The sequence below is a fragment of the Neopsephotus bourkii genome, unplaced genomic scaffold (genome assembly GCF_033783945.1).
Source record: "Neopsephotus bourkii isolate Nb327-2 ecotype Australia unplaced genomic scaffold, CSIRO-AGI_Nbou_v1 NB_1376, whole genome shotgun sequence".
NCBI lineage: Eukaryota > Metazoa > Chordata > Aves > Psittaciformes > Psittacidae > Neopsephotus > Neopsephotus bourkii.
This window is the reverse complement of record NW_026901855.1, coordinates 3,429,426-3,442,021: the sequence shown is the minus strand read 5'-3', so window position 1 is coordinate 3,442,021 and position 12,596 is coordinate 3,429,426. Positions and strand designations below refer to the sequence as shown.

General features: G+C 47.4%; 1 protein-coding gene across 1 annotated transcript; it reads left to right on the top strand.

Moving 5' to 3' along the window:
- Positions 1 to 3,913: 3,913 nt before the first annotated feature.
- Positions 3,914 to 11,693, top strand: LOC133219778 (multiple epidermal growth factor-like domains protein 8). Its single transcript, XM_061367296.1, has 13 exons — positions 3,914 to 4,101; positions 4,387 to 4,563; positions 4,841 to 4,946; positions 5,428 to 5,550; positions 6,085 to 6,241; positions 7,098 to 7,121; positions 7,918 to 8,040; positions 8,571 to 8,758; positions 9,498 to 9,697; positions 10,015 to 10,106; positions 10,425 to 10,479; positions 11,150 to 11,247; positions 11,391 to 11,693. Exons 1-13 carry the CDS (start codon positions 3,914 to 3,916, stop codon positions 11,600 to 11,602), a joined length of 1,743 nt encoding a protein of 580 aa, XP_061223280.1. The 3' UTR covers positions 11,603 to 11,693.
- Positions 11,694 to 12,596: the final 903 nt, after the last annotated feature.

The following is a 12,596-nucleotide window of genomic DNA, read 5'->3' as shown; positions in this document are numbered from 1 at the left end:
CAGGAGTTTAAAATGGATGTGTTTTACTGAGGACAGTGAAAAATCGCTTAAATCAGGGACCACTTGTACTGATTTAATTTACTCACAAACTCTTTGGAGGCCTGTAATATAGACTCTTGTGAAAGGATATTGGTGTCAGGTCGATTATTGGTAATGAGCCACTAACATGAACAGGTAAAGTGAAAATGCATAAGAGAGAGAGCTTAGTTGTCTGATTTCAGGAGCTAAGAAGAAAGTGAAGTTTCTATGCAACTGAGTGTAAGGACAGCAACACACCTTTCTTTTTTGCTCTACCCTATGCACTCATCTCCTTGTAACCACGTGTGCATTCAGCTGTGGCCTGCAGTGGGTCAGTTATTGTGGTGCTGGACCTGGTGAGGTGGGTTAGAGATGAACCTTGTTAAATGCCTAGTTGCTAAAAGACTTACTGATTCGTGTGGGGAATTAGGGTAGAGAATCCCTAAATGAGTTCACTTTTATCCCCACTGCTTATACTCTTCCTTCTTGTTTTATTATCCCTACTAAAGCCACTCTACAGAGGATTTATCACAAGGTGCCTTAGGAGCAAGGAGCATGTCTGAAATAAGAGCCATAGATGTCATTAGTCCAAGGGATTTCTCCTTGTTTTTTTTGCCCATTTGTGTAGAAGGGAGACACTTCCTAAAATCAGGCAAGGAGAGCCCTATAGGCTGCTCCTGGAGATTTAAGCTCTTCATTAGACTGCCTTGTTGCTGTAAGTTGAGTCATAAAAAGGCGTTTGAGTTTCCTGGTGCCATAAGATCTTTGCCTTTTAAAATCATATGCTGTTGTCATATACCAAGGAACACCAGAGGACTCCTTTTGATATACAGATGGTAAACCTGAGGACCAGAGGAACACTAGATAGCCACAGAAAAGCATTCCTTGTGGCCATTCATTATTTTCTCTAAAAAGAGTGTCTGAATTCAGCACTGAGTGGTATGTGCTTATGTGTATTGAGGCTGGATAAGAGACCAGAGCAAAAAAAGGTGAGTTGTTTTTTTTTTTGTCTGCAAGTGTGAAGGGAAAGACTGTTTCTCCTTTCCTCATATCTGGGAAGATATTGGATGTGATAATGTCACGTATATGACTATCTCAATGGGTAGAATGAAAAACAGAACTGACCATGATTGGCTAATGAATTAGACCGAAAGAAGCCAGGAATTTAGCAGGAGTCAAAATGCTAAGTCATTTGTCTAAATAAATTAATTTGATATAACTTAATAATGCTTTAGAAGGTACATAAATCTGCAGTGTTCAAGTACATCTTGCCAGGAGAATTTTCTGTGGGGTTATTCCACGTTTGCCTCCAAACAGTCTCTGGCAACTTATTCTGAAACACTGGTGCTGTTGGAGCTAAAGACACAGTATCAGGCTGGGTGGACAGTGGGCCTGACTCCCCTTGCCTTTTCTATGTTCCATTCTGGATTTTACATGTTGCCTTCTCAGAAGCATCATACAAGAAATGTACCCTTTATCAGGCAGGGAGAGAGGAAGAATTTTGCGAGCCGTTAGTGAGACTATCTGGTTTAAGCCCATCTGGACTGATGAGTTAAGTCCCTTGGGCAAGAAGCTGGATGCCAACCATAAAGCTGAGGGCTAAGGAGGCTTTGCCAAATAATGACCTTGCAATTTGGGAGCTGTGTTTGGAGATGGTTTCCTGGCAACCTTCAGGATGCTCTGGTGACTGCTCTCTTCAGAGGGAATCAGCATGCTTTCAACTCACTGCTCCAAGTTGCTCACGTAGATCTTTCAATGGGGAACATCTTGTAAAGCTGTCATACCTTTTTCAGACCTATATCCTTGTGAACTGTGATGGTTGTTAATGCTTACCTATGTGATGTGAATGTTTTTTGATGTCCTGTGACTTCAAAATTGAGATCTCAGCACCAACCGTTTGCTCTTCATGTCCTCCCAAGATAGGAGTTTTAAATGGAGGAGAGGCTATTTCAACAATATTTCAACAAAATTTGGCACTGAACCTCTTGCTGAAGGGCACAGATGAAGGCTACATTTGTAGCATGCTTGTAGTCCTTCTAAGCTTGGTTTGTACTGTTTATGTTTGACGTGTTGTGGCTGATTTGTAAAAGTATATTGAAATTTATTCCCTTTAAATAAACTTTTCACTATGCAACCAAGAACTTTGTCTTCTCTTTAAAAAAGTGTGTGTCTTGATACGAGAAACTGAACTACAGCCTTTCCAGCAAACCAAGAATAAAATTAAACCTAGTTTTATCAGTAAAGAGGCAGCACATGCTCAAAATGTACTTTGCAGTGTACCCGATGTTATGGCTGTTGACAGATAGGAAAATGTTCTGTTGTCAGCTGGTGATGATGGTTCCAGACAATTCTTCAAATTCTCCAGTGCTTGAGAGTATACTGAATGTCTGAAGAAATGGACAGGAATATGCAAGTAGCCAAGCTCATATAATAGACACAGATATTTTGAATGCTTTACCCTCCAGTGCTTCATATTCATACTTGTCATCACCAATTGCAGAGATCCCCTGTAGCTAGTTCTTCCATTATGTCATCTTTTAATCTGAAGGATTAATAACATATCTTCAGTTACCAAGTACTGATTAGACTATTTACAGAAAAGTGTTTGCTCTTCATAGCTGCTTGCCCATCAATTTTATCTTACTATGAAGACTGAAGGAAGCATTTGCTGGTCAAAATGAGGAATGATAACCTGTAGCTGGAGCCATCCTTCCATGGAACCATAGAATGGCTTGGATTGGAAGGGATGGTAAAGATCACCTAGTCCCAACTCACTTGCCAAAGGCAGGGACACCTTCCACTAGACCAGGTTGTTCAAAGCCTTGTCCAACCTGGCCTTGAACACTGCTAGGGATGGGGCAGCCACAGCTTCTCTGAGCAACCTCTGCCAGTGCCTCACTATGCTCACAGCAATGATTTTTCCTAATATTTAATCTTAATCTCCCCTCTTTCAGTTTCAGACATTCCCCCTTCTCCCATCCCTACATGCCCTTGTAGAAAGTCCCTCTCAGGTTTCTGGTAGGGCTCTAGGTACTGTAAGGCTGCTATAAGGTCTCCTTGAACCTTCTCCAGGCTGAACAAGCCCAACCCCCTCAGCCTGTCTTCATAGGAGAGATGCTCCAGCCCTCTGATAGTCCTTGTGACACTCCTCTGGACTTGGTCCATCCAACAGGCTACATCCCTCTTGTGTTGAGGCACCCAGATCTGGATGCAGTACTGCAGGTGGGGTTTCACCAGAGCAGAGGGGCAGGATCACCTCCCTCGACCTGCTGGTCATGCTCCTTTTGGTGCAGCCCAGGGTACGGTTGGCTTTCTGGCTCATGTCCAGCTTTTCCTCCACTAGTACCCCCAGGTTCTTCTCAAGGCTGCTCTCAAGCCATTCTCCACCCAGCCTCTGTTTGTGCCTGGGATTACGTGACCCAGGTGCAGAACCTTGCACTTGGCCTTGTTGAACTTCATGAGGTCTATACTGGCTGACCACTCAAGCCTATCCAGGTTCTCCTGCATGACATCGCTTCCCTGCAGTGTGCTGATCACACTACACAGCTTGATGTTGCTGGCAATCTTGCTGAGGGTGCACTTAATCCCACTGTCCAGGTCACTGACAAAGAAGTTGAACACCACTGGTCCCAGTACCGATCCCTGAGGGCTTCCACTCATCTCCGCTCACTTAGGAACTGGCAAACAAGCTGTCCCTCCCCGGAAAGGGATGTGTGCCTTGAGCTCTAGAAACGAGCGTAATTCGTTACGGAGATGAGGGCATCCCTGTTTTAGGATGGCCAGAGCAGCTGGCCTGAGTCGCCCGACCTCCTCCCTGCAGCCAGGCCTGCCCCTCCGGGCACCACGCCCCAGCACTCGGGCGCTCCTAACGCCGGTCGGGGCGCACAGATGGCCGATGGCCGCCCACAGCTGCGCTGCGCCGCGGAGCCTTAATGGCTGCATCCGGCTGCCGGCGCGTCCGCTCGCTGCTATGCTCCCTGCCTGCCGCCGGGACCGGCCGGGGCCACGGCGTAGCGCCCCGGAGGGCGGCCTCTCCTTCTACGTGCTGTGGGAGCTTCAGGAGCCGCCGGTGCGGCTCAGGGGGTGCGGACCGGGCCCCCCGTATAGCGGCTGGGAGTGGTGGGTCTTGCGCGCCTCACCTTGGCTGTGGAGCTGACCGTGATTTCGCCGCCCCAGCTCATGGCTGCACTTCTTCCCAGGCTGCCAGTTACCTGCTTCATTGCATCCCTGCGCGGTTTCCTCTTTAAGACCCTACTTGCACTCTCCCCCGGCATAAACATATTTTCAAGCCTTTTACTACATTTTTTGACCTTGTTTTTTACTCCTTGATGATTATCTGTGTTTTCTGTTGTTTTTCTCCCCTCGCAGCCAGTCCAGCAAGATGGGTTTCCAGGCTTGGCTGCCCCTGCCGCTGCCGGAGCAGCTGGTGGTGTTCGGGCTGGGAGACTGGAGCTGTTACTCCCCGGACACGAGCATCGCGGTGGATGTGCTGGTGTCCCCAGGCATCGCCCCGCAGCGGGTCGGCACGCTGCAGCCTACCCGCAGGTCGGGAGCTGGTGCTGCCGGGGTGTCGGGAGGGGTGTTCTGGACAGGCATTTTGCTCTGTGCTGCTGCCTGGTTCTGGTGGTGGTGTCCCAGAGCTGCTCAGGCCTGCCAGTCCTCCACCATGGTGTTTCTTTCAAGTGATCCTTTCGGCTTCCTTTTGGTTGCTTTCAGTGCTAGATCTCTTTTTGTCTTTGGGGTTTTACCAGCTAGTGTGAGAGCATGAGTTTTCCTCTAGTCTGTGTCACTTGTGGGCTGAAAACCCATGGTTCTTGTGCAGGTCGCTGGTGTGGGAAGGTGACTGGAGAACGGATATGTTTATGGCCTCGTTAGAAGAGATGGACAAAGGCAACTCTGTGACGCTTGTCCTGACTGTCAATGGACAGGTAAAATAACTGATACCCTCCTCTGTGTCTGCCCTGTGCCCCAAATATTGTCACTTCAGAGCTACAGAAGTTCCTCCCATATCCTCTCCTTTCCTTTCATTTTGCTACTCTGAGGCAGAGCCACCAAATGTGGACCTGTTAATGCATGTCTGTGCTGAACTTAAACCCTCTGTGGTGCTTCAGACCTATTCTCTAAACACAGCTTTGCCAAAACACCTTGTGTTGCAGGAGATACGTAGCAGAGAGCAATTCACTTCCTGTTCCTGGTGGGTCTGTGGTTGTTTTACCTTGTGCTGAAGCCACTGGATTCAGCATCTTCCAGTGCCTGGCTTTTTATTTGTTTATTCTGCAGATGAAAGCTGGGCTATTCCCTTGCAGCACAGCTGTTCCTTGCAAGACATATTTTTGCTCACCTGCTGTGCATGGAGGCCAGTGCATTTGGTGTGTCCTTCCATTCTCAATGTCTTTGTTTCTGCTGCAGTTGCTCCGAGGTGTTTTCAGCAGTACACCTGTCCACCCCTTCCTTGTCCCAGAGACCACACAGTCACCAGTGCTTCCAGCAGATGAGAAGTCCTTTGGCCAGGACCTGGAGGATCCTACTGCAGTTATGTGTATCCTGGAGCCTTTCTGTTGGTTTTTCACCCTCCCCTTGCTATCTCCTCCCTCATTCGTAGCTGCTCAGTTGATGTCTAGCAGAAACATTTGTTGCCACTCTCTCTGTGGAGACCTGGCTAAGCAAGTTTTGAAACCAAAGATTTTGTGCTAAAGAAAGCTATACTCTCCATAGGAATGCCTTTGGAAGAGTGGAATTTAACAGTCCTTGGTGGGATGGTTGATCAGCCTAGTTACTCCTAGCACTGATGGCCTTTCAGCATTTCCAGTTGCCCTGTGCTAGCCATGCCCATCCCAACCAGGAGTCTGAAAGGAGACCACTGGGCATGTAGCAGCATGTAGCTGCATTGTTCAGCACACGTTTGGTGGCTGAAATGGTTGGTATATTGGCCCTTAACACTCAGTGGGAAGACAAGCCTGAAGACAGCCACCACATGAAACTAATCTCTGGCCCAGGAGCAGACAAGTCATGTTAGCCTCAGGTCTTCTTCTTCAGGGCTGATTTGACTGGGACTCTTTATCACAGGTTAACAGTCAGAGCTCAGAGGTGACTGCTAGAGCATCCAGGCCTGGAAGGAAGGTGGAAGCCAGTGGGGCCTGGAGGAAGAGTCCTGCCCACCTCAAGAAGCCCAGGAAAGTTTTATTTGAACCCACAGCATCTGAGAGAGATCTTGATGAAGAAGGTAACCTTGGCAGCTTCCAGGTTTATTTTATAGGTCTTGTCTGAATAATCTGTTAATGCTGCTGGTCAACAGCTTCCTAGTCCATTTGTCTTTGCCCAAGGCAAGATGGGCTTGTCTGTCTTGGCTTGTGAAATACTGAGAATGCTCCTTAGTCTTGGATAAACTGCTTGATGAATTTTGCCTATTCGGAAAGGGCCAGAAATAGAACATGGGATAATATTAGTGCTAACATAATATGCCTCTCTCTTCACATGAGTAAAAGTGCTTTGTAAATTGAAGGCAAGTATTGTTACCCTTCATTTATAAAAGAGTAAACTGAGGCACAAGAAAGTTACGTACTGTAATATCCTGTAGCCTTTCCATTGGTCTCTTTGTTCCCCTACTATCAGCATTGGTTATTATTAAAGTATGAAGCATATGGAAAGGAATATATACATGTCATTAGTATAATTGTACTAAGTTCCTTCTCAGCAGTGAGAAGGAAGCTGGTTGGGAACAAAAATGTTAGGTTCTGTAGTGTGAATTCCAAGTCAGCTCCAGGGTTTGACCAAGCTGGTGTGTAAACATTTGACAATAACACAGTGGGCCCTATGTGAAGTGACTTCTTTGTGACTTGTCTTGCTTCTCAGAGGGGCAAATACAGCTCCATCATAGTTGTTTTCACTGTAGGCAGTGAGAAGTGGAAAAATGAGCTTCCATCAGAGGGGTAAAATGCAGTCATGACAGCAAGACTAGTCAAAGGACATGTGCCATGTTCTTACCTGTCTTCTGCATTTCTTCTGATGAGCTGAGCACTTTGCGTGGTATGTCTGCTGGCTGCTTGCTTTATGGGGCAATCTCTGTGTTTCCTCTGCAGATCTCTCAGTGAAGGAGTTGCAAGGTGAGGATCTGATTTCTAGACCCTGGTTTGTCTTTTCAGCCACTCGGTGATGCTATTCCCTTTAATGTCACAAGCCTCTTGTGCTTCATCCTTTGTCTCCCCAGTAATCAAGAATAACAAATAGGTTGTATATGTGTATGCTCCTCCTCTCCATGCAGTTACCCTCAGTACAGGCGATTCGAGTACTGTCAGGCTCTTCAGGATGCTTCTGTAGGTCCTCTGAATCTCAGTCACACACTTTGAGGTACAGAGTAAGATGTGGAATAGACCTTGATTAAAAAGTGTTTTTTTATGTTGCTCAGCCAACCACAGGGCCCGGGGAGAGGAGATAAGGAGGAACAGAGGAGTAGGAGGAATATCCCTGGAAAACAGCTCCAGGCTTCCAGTTCTGTATATTAGGCACTAACAAGCTGTGCATAGGTAGCCCTTCCTCCCAAGGAGCAACACGGGGGATAGCACAACTGGGATATTCCTTATGGGGTTAGGTAGCCGATGGGTGGGCATGCAAGCCTGGCTTAAGTGGCAGCCTATACGTGTCCTCATATATACAGGCAGGCTCTCTGTTGACTCCCTCTGCCAGTGACATCTCTCCTTGTAAGGCAATTCTTTCCCAGAGCAAATAGCAAATCTTCCTCGGGGAGCTTTGTCTCTTGCCACACCAGAAGGAAGTGACTTGGGGCCCTTGCCTTCCCATTTCTTCCCTCTAAGCCTCCAGCTGCCTTGTTTTTCCCAGCAGGAAAGGGAGCTGGGGGTGTCTCACCTGACTGATTTCAGCCCTGTGCGCTCTCCTCTCCAGGCAGTCCCAGCCCAAGGTGGTGCCATGCCATGTGCCTCAGTGACCTGGGGACAGCTGTTCTTATTGGTGGAGAAGGTGTTGATCAGCAGCCCTGCAAGGATGCGTTCTGGAAGATGGAAATTGGTGGGAACTTCAGGGCTATCAAAAGCAATGGGAGCAGTGGGACCTGAGGACAACTCATGCAGGTGGGAGGGGGTACTCAGGGGTTTGTGCAAAGGTGTCACATCTCCTAACATGGATCACCAGGCTGAGTTGACAGTATAGGCTGCCATGAGAGGCTGTGGAGTTGTGTGTGAGAGCCTTCCAGGAGCTAAGGTGTAAGTTCTGGAAAGAGCTAGGTGAATTTTAAAGGGTACACAGTCTGTGTGTGGTTACTGGTGGAGAATCATGAAACACCATTCCAGTGCCTTTCACCTTTCTGCATCTCACTGATCCTCTCTTCCACCTTACTATTCCCCACCTAGTTAGTGTTCTCCTGCATTACTTACACAGAAACATTTCCGTACAAGTCTCCTCTAACCCTGAATCAAAGGGGATGAGGAGATGAAGGGAGCAGGATCTTGAGTACAGATTTTAAGACATGTTCTTTAAATCTGGAGAAATCAAGATCATCTCTGAACTTCTACACCATTTATCTGGCATTGCTTCCACAGACAGTGATTTCTGGCTTCCAGTGGGTTTCCAGCTACAGAATGCCATGCCATTGTGCTTGCATGGACACACAGCTACCTATGACCCAGACACCAAGCGTATCTACATCTTTGGGGGCATAAGGGAGGACAAAACCAACAGCAGCATCTACATTCTGGACACAGTCACTTGGAAATGGCTCCTTGTTGCTGTAAGTACTGCAGTTCTTCCAAGACAGAAGCACAGGAGGGGTGGCAGGCCCTGCCTGAATGTGGCAATTGATATTCGCATATCCTTATTCCAGTAGTCTTGGTCCCTTGCTCCTTCAGGTTGTCTGAGCTGCTTAGCTGGGATTGATAGATATAAAAAGGCTATGTTGAAAGGCCACAAGCTTGGCAGAAACCAAGGGCTGTGCCTACAATGAATGAAGCAAGGTGAAAAAATGGCTGCTGCAGAGTGCTGTGTCTGACTGAGGTTGTGGGAGGGAGGTATTGTACGAGTGTCAGAGGGAAATGGCCTCTCATTTTGTATGGTGCTGTTGAGAGCTGTGCTGGACACTGAAGTGAAAAGCTGATCTCAAATCAGGGACTGCTCAGAGCTCTCTAGTTGCTGTCATGTCCTTGCAGGGAGCCCCATTAGCAAGGGACTATCTGTCTCTTTCCTGGCTGTAAAGATGGTTTTTACAGAATAAGCTTGGATGAGATCATTCAGTTCTCTGTTGTCTTCTGAGGAAGCTGGGCTAGGAATTTGTGTTCCTTCTCTCATCAGAGCGTTCTGGTGGTGCAGAATACTCAAATGATGTGCTGCCTACCTCTGTGGCAAAGATCTGGTCAAAGAGTTCAATAAAGTGAAAATTGAGACTTGTCCAACTCGCTGCATGACCCCTTTCCTATGGGTCATGCAGCAAATAATACACTTCTCGTAACAAATGTGTGTTGAACTTTCTCCAGGCTAAAGGGAAGATGCCAGAGCTCACCTACCACAGTGCAACTATCTACTGCAAGGAGCTCTTTGTTTTTGGCGGGGCTTCCCCCCAAAAGGCATCAATGGCAGCTGGACCCTGCAGCAATGTGCTCTATATCTTCAACCCAGAACATGAAATTTGGTATCAGCCCATCTTGGAAGGGAAGAAGCCTCTGCCTAGGCTTGGGTGAGAGTGCTTTTATTCCAGCCCTCCAAAACAGAGCAGGAAACCTTCCCTCCCACACCAGTGTAATTTCCTAAATATTATGTCATTGCTCTCCACTGTTTTCTTGTTAAGACAGGGCTATATTTTCAGCAATGTGACTCCCAGTACCTCCTGTCAGGAGTTCTGATGGGATTCTGTCCTTGGGCTGTAGGGACTGGCAGTAGAGGCAGGTGTAGACTGAAGCTATGGCAGGCAGCCCAATAGCAGAAGCAAAGGCTGAAACATCAGTTTTGGGAACTGCTAAAGATGCTTTGTTCACTTGCTGCTTCCCTGCCCAGGCATTCAGCTACTCTACTGAAGAACAAGCTGCTGATTTTTGGGGGCCGGAGGGCTTCTCTCTACCTCAGTGACATGCACATCCTAGATCTGGGTAAGATGGCTGCCTTGGGAAGGGCTGTTCTAAGGCAGGGACTTGAAATGAGGCATGCTAGATGGGGAGGTGGCATTGACATTATAAAAACTGAGTAGACAATGGAGATGGAAAACTACGGGGTAAAAAAAACCCAACCAACCAGCCAGAGCACCTTCTTGTGATGTGAGGGGAGGGAATGGAAAAACAAGAAGCTGTGTTTTTGGAAGAAGCTGGGTAATAAGGCAGGTTGCTGATGTGGAGGAGTATGGAAGTTTTTGTCTAGTTATGAGGCTGGGATTTTTTTGACATTTCACCTGCCTTTCCCCTGGCTGTCAGGTTTCATGGAGTACACACCAGTCCCTCTCCTCGCAGGACAGCCTTCCGCACGTTGGTAAGATCCTATTGCAGATAGTTTCTATCTTCTTCCTCTGTCCTCTTTGAAGCCAGGTTTCAACAGTGCTTGTGGTTAGATCTAGTTGTGTATCTTTGTCCCACTAGTCAAAATACAGTGGACAGCCCCTCTGCTGTGGGACCAGAAATTCCTGTGCTATCCTAGTTGGTGCCTGTAGGGTGTGGGGGGTACAGACCGCTTAGTTTCCCTAGTCTCCTCTCCTTTCAGACTAGGACAAGTTTTCTGCCATGTGCTAGTAAGTGTATTTGCCTGCTGTTTGGTCTCCACAGTACTTGAAGTACAACAGACACACAGAGAGGAAGAAACTCTTGTACTAGGACTATGCTGTTCCTAAAGCCCTTGCCCCCTAGAAGAAGAATCTAAATCACACCAAAGCCCAGCTAGCCTGCTGTTGCTCTCCACAGAGCAAAAACATAGGAGTTTTGATAGCTCCTTTTGGGATAATGAGGAGCTTTTCAAGCTTGATTACGGCTTGACCTGCAGAGGCAAATAAACAACTCTTTCGGGGTTATTCAGCAAATCAGGGCAGAAAAGAAGCAGAAGTTAACTTTCATTCTTCAGGTAAAGCCCCTCCCTCCCCGCCATTGCTGACTGAGACAACCCCAGCAGGTTATGCTGTAGTCAGCTTTTGGCTTTGCTTTGGTCACAGTTTTCATGCAGCTCTGGCTGTGTCCAACCAGAAGGTTCTCATCAGTGGAGGCTGCAGTGTCAGGGGAGCCCTGCAGGATGCCTTTGTCTTCCACCTAGGTGAGTGACTCTCCCTCCCCATTTCCTCAGCTGAAGATGACTATGGGCTGCAGTGGTACTTCTGAACACTTAGTCTGGTCCATTTGTTTCATCCATTGCACTAGGAATGGGCTTGTCAATATTGATAGCCCTTTCTCCTTCAGATACTCTTTCATGGAGCACGGTGATCCACCATGACCTCTGCTCTGTGCCCCGGGCTGGCCATACATTGCTTGACCTGACTCCTGCCTGCCTGAATGATGTGGACAAGGAGAATAAAAAGGAGCACAGTCTGCACACAGTGTTGGTCTTTGGGGGCTCCAACTGTGCTGGGACCTTTTACAACAGCACAGTCAAGATCCAGCTGGACCTATGATAATGCAAAATACCCTGAATAAGCCTGGAACAGCAAAGGCTCTTCACCAGCCTAAATACAGACATGGATTGCAATAAATGAGTCCAAGCAATGTGGCAGTCCAAGTATCTGTATGTAGGTGAATGCTCTCATGACATGAGATCATGGGTTTGCAAAGTCTTTCTGAAGGCTGTGGGTATTTCCCTCTTAGGGTAGCTAAGCCAGCACTGGACCAGCGGAGAAGAAATTCCCTGTGATGTCCCTGGCTTTGGTATGTGGGCTTGGGTGTCAAAACATTCAGTGGGATCTGTGCTGAGCCTGCAGAAGAACACGTCACATGCTTCTGGGTTTCCCTTCTTGCCCTACAGGTCTTGGGGCTGGAATTCCCAGGATGCTTTCAGCTCTGAAGATAACTCAGGTTTTATTTGGGATGAGTGCAGTGGGATTTATACCTGCTGCTTGGAGAAGTCCTTACAGTGAAAGTAAAAGCATGATTCTGGTTTGGAGGAAATCTGGGGTGGAATTCCCTTGGGCAATTGCCTGCAACAGTGTTAGGAAAACACCTAGTGCAGTGTCTGAGGATGGTAAAAGGAAGAGAATGCTATCATTTTCAGTGTATGGGAGAGAGCTGGTTGTGTCTTGCCAGCTATGGTACAGTCACCTAGCTTTGCTCTAGAGAGACCTTTTATTATAAATTCCACAAGACTGCTGCTAGACATAAGAGGCACAAATCAACTGTCCTTGGTAGTAATTCACTTGTCATTGCAAGGGGTGGCAGAGTTGCTGACTGTTTGCTCTTGCAAGACCCGTGAGACCCAACAAGGGTGAGCTGTCTCCTGTCAGAGACTAGCTCCGTTTATATCCATTATATCCACTGCTGATGGATTATGCCATAGCTCTGCGGCAGCTGCAATGACAAGCAGGCCTGCTAGATTAGCAGCACACTGTTACACTGGTTCCCTGATGTTCTTTCTGTAAACATTAAAGAAGTCCCATGGGGAGTCCAGAATTGGCA

Bases quoted from the DNA above. Each gene is read 5' to 3' on its own strand.
- LOC133219778 (XM_061367296.1), top strand. From the start codon at position 3,914: ATGGCCGCCCACAGCTGCGCTGCGCCGCGGAGCCTTAATGGCTGCATC. The intron at 8,041-8,570 runs GTGGGAACTTCA...TTGCTTCCACAG, and splicing joins GTTCTGGAAGATGGAAATTG to ACAGTGATTTCTGGCTTCCA. The intron at 11,248-11,390 runs GTGAGTGACTCT...TTTCTCCTTCAG, and splicing joins TGCCTTTGTCTTCCACCTAG to ATACTCTTTCATGGAGCACG.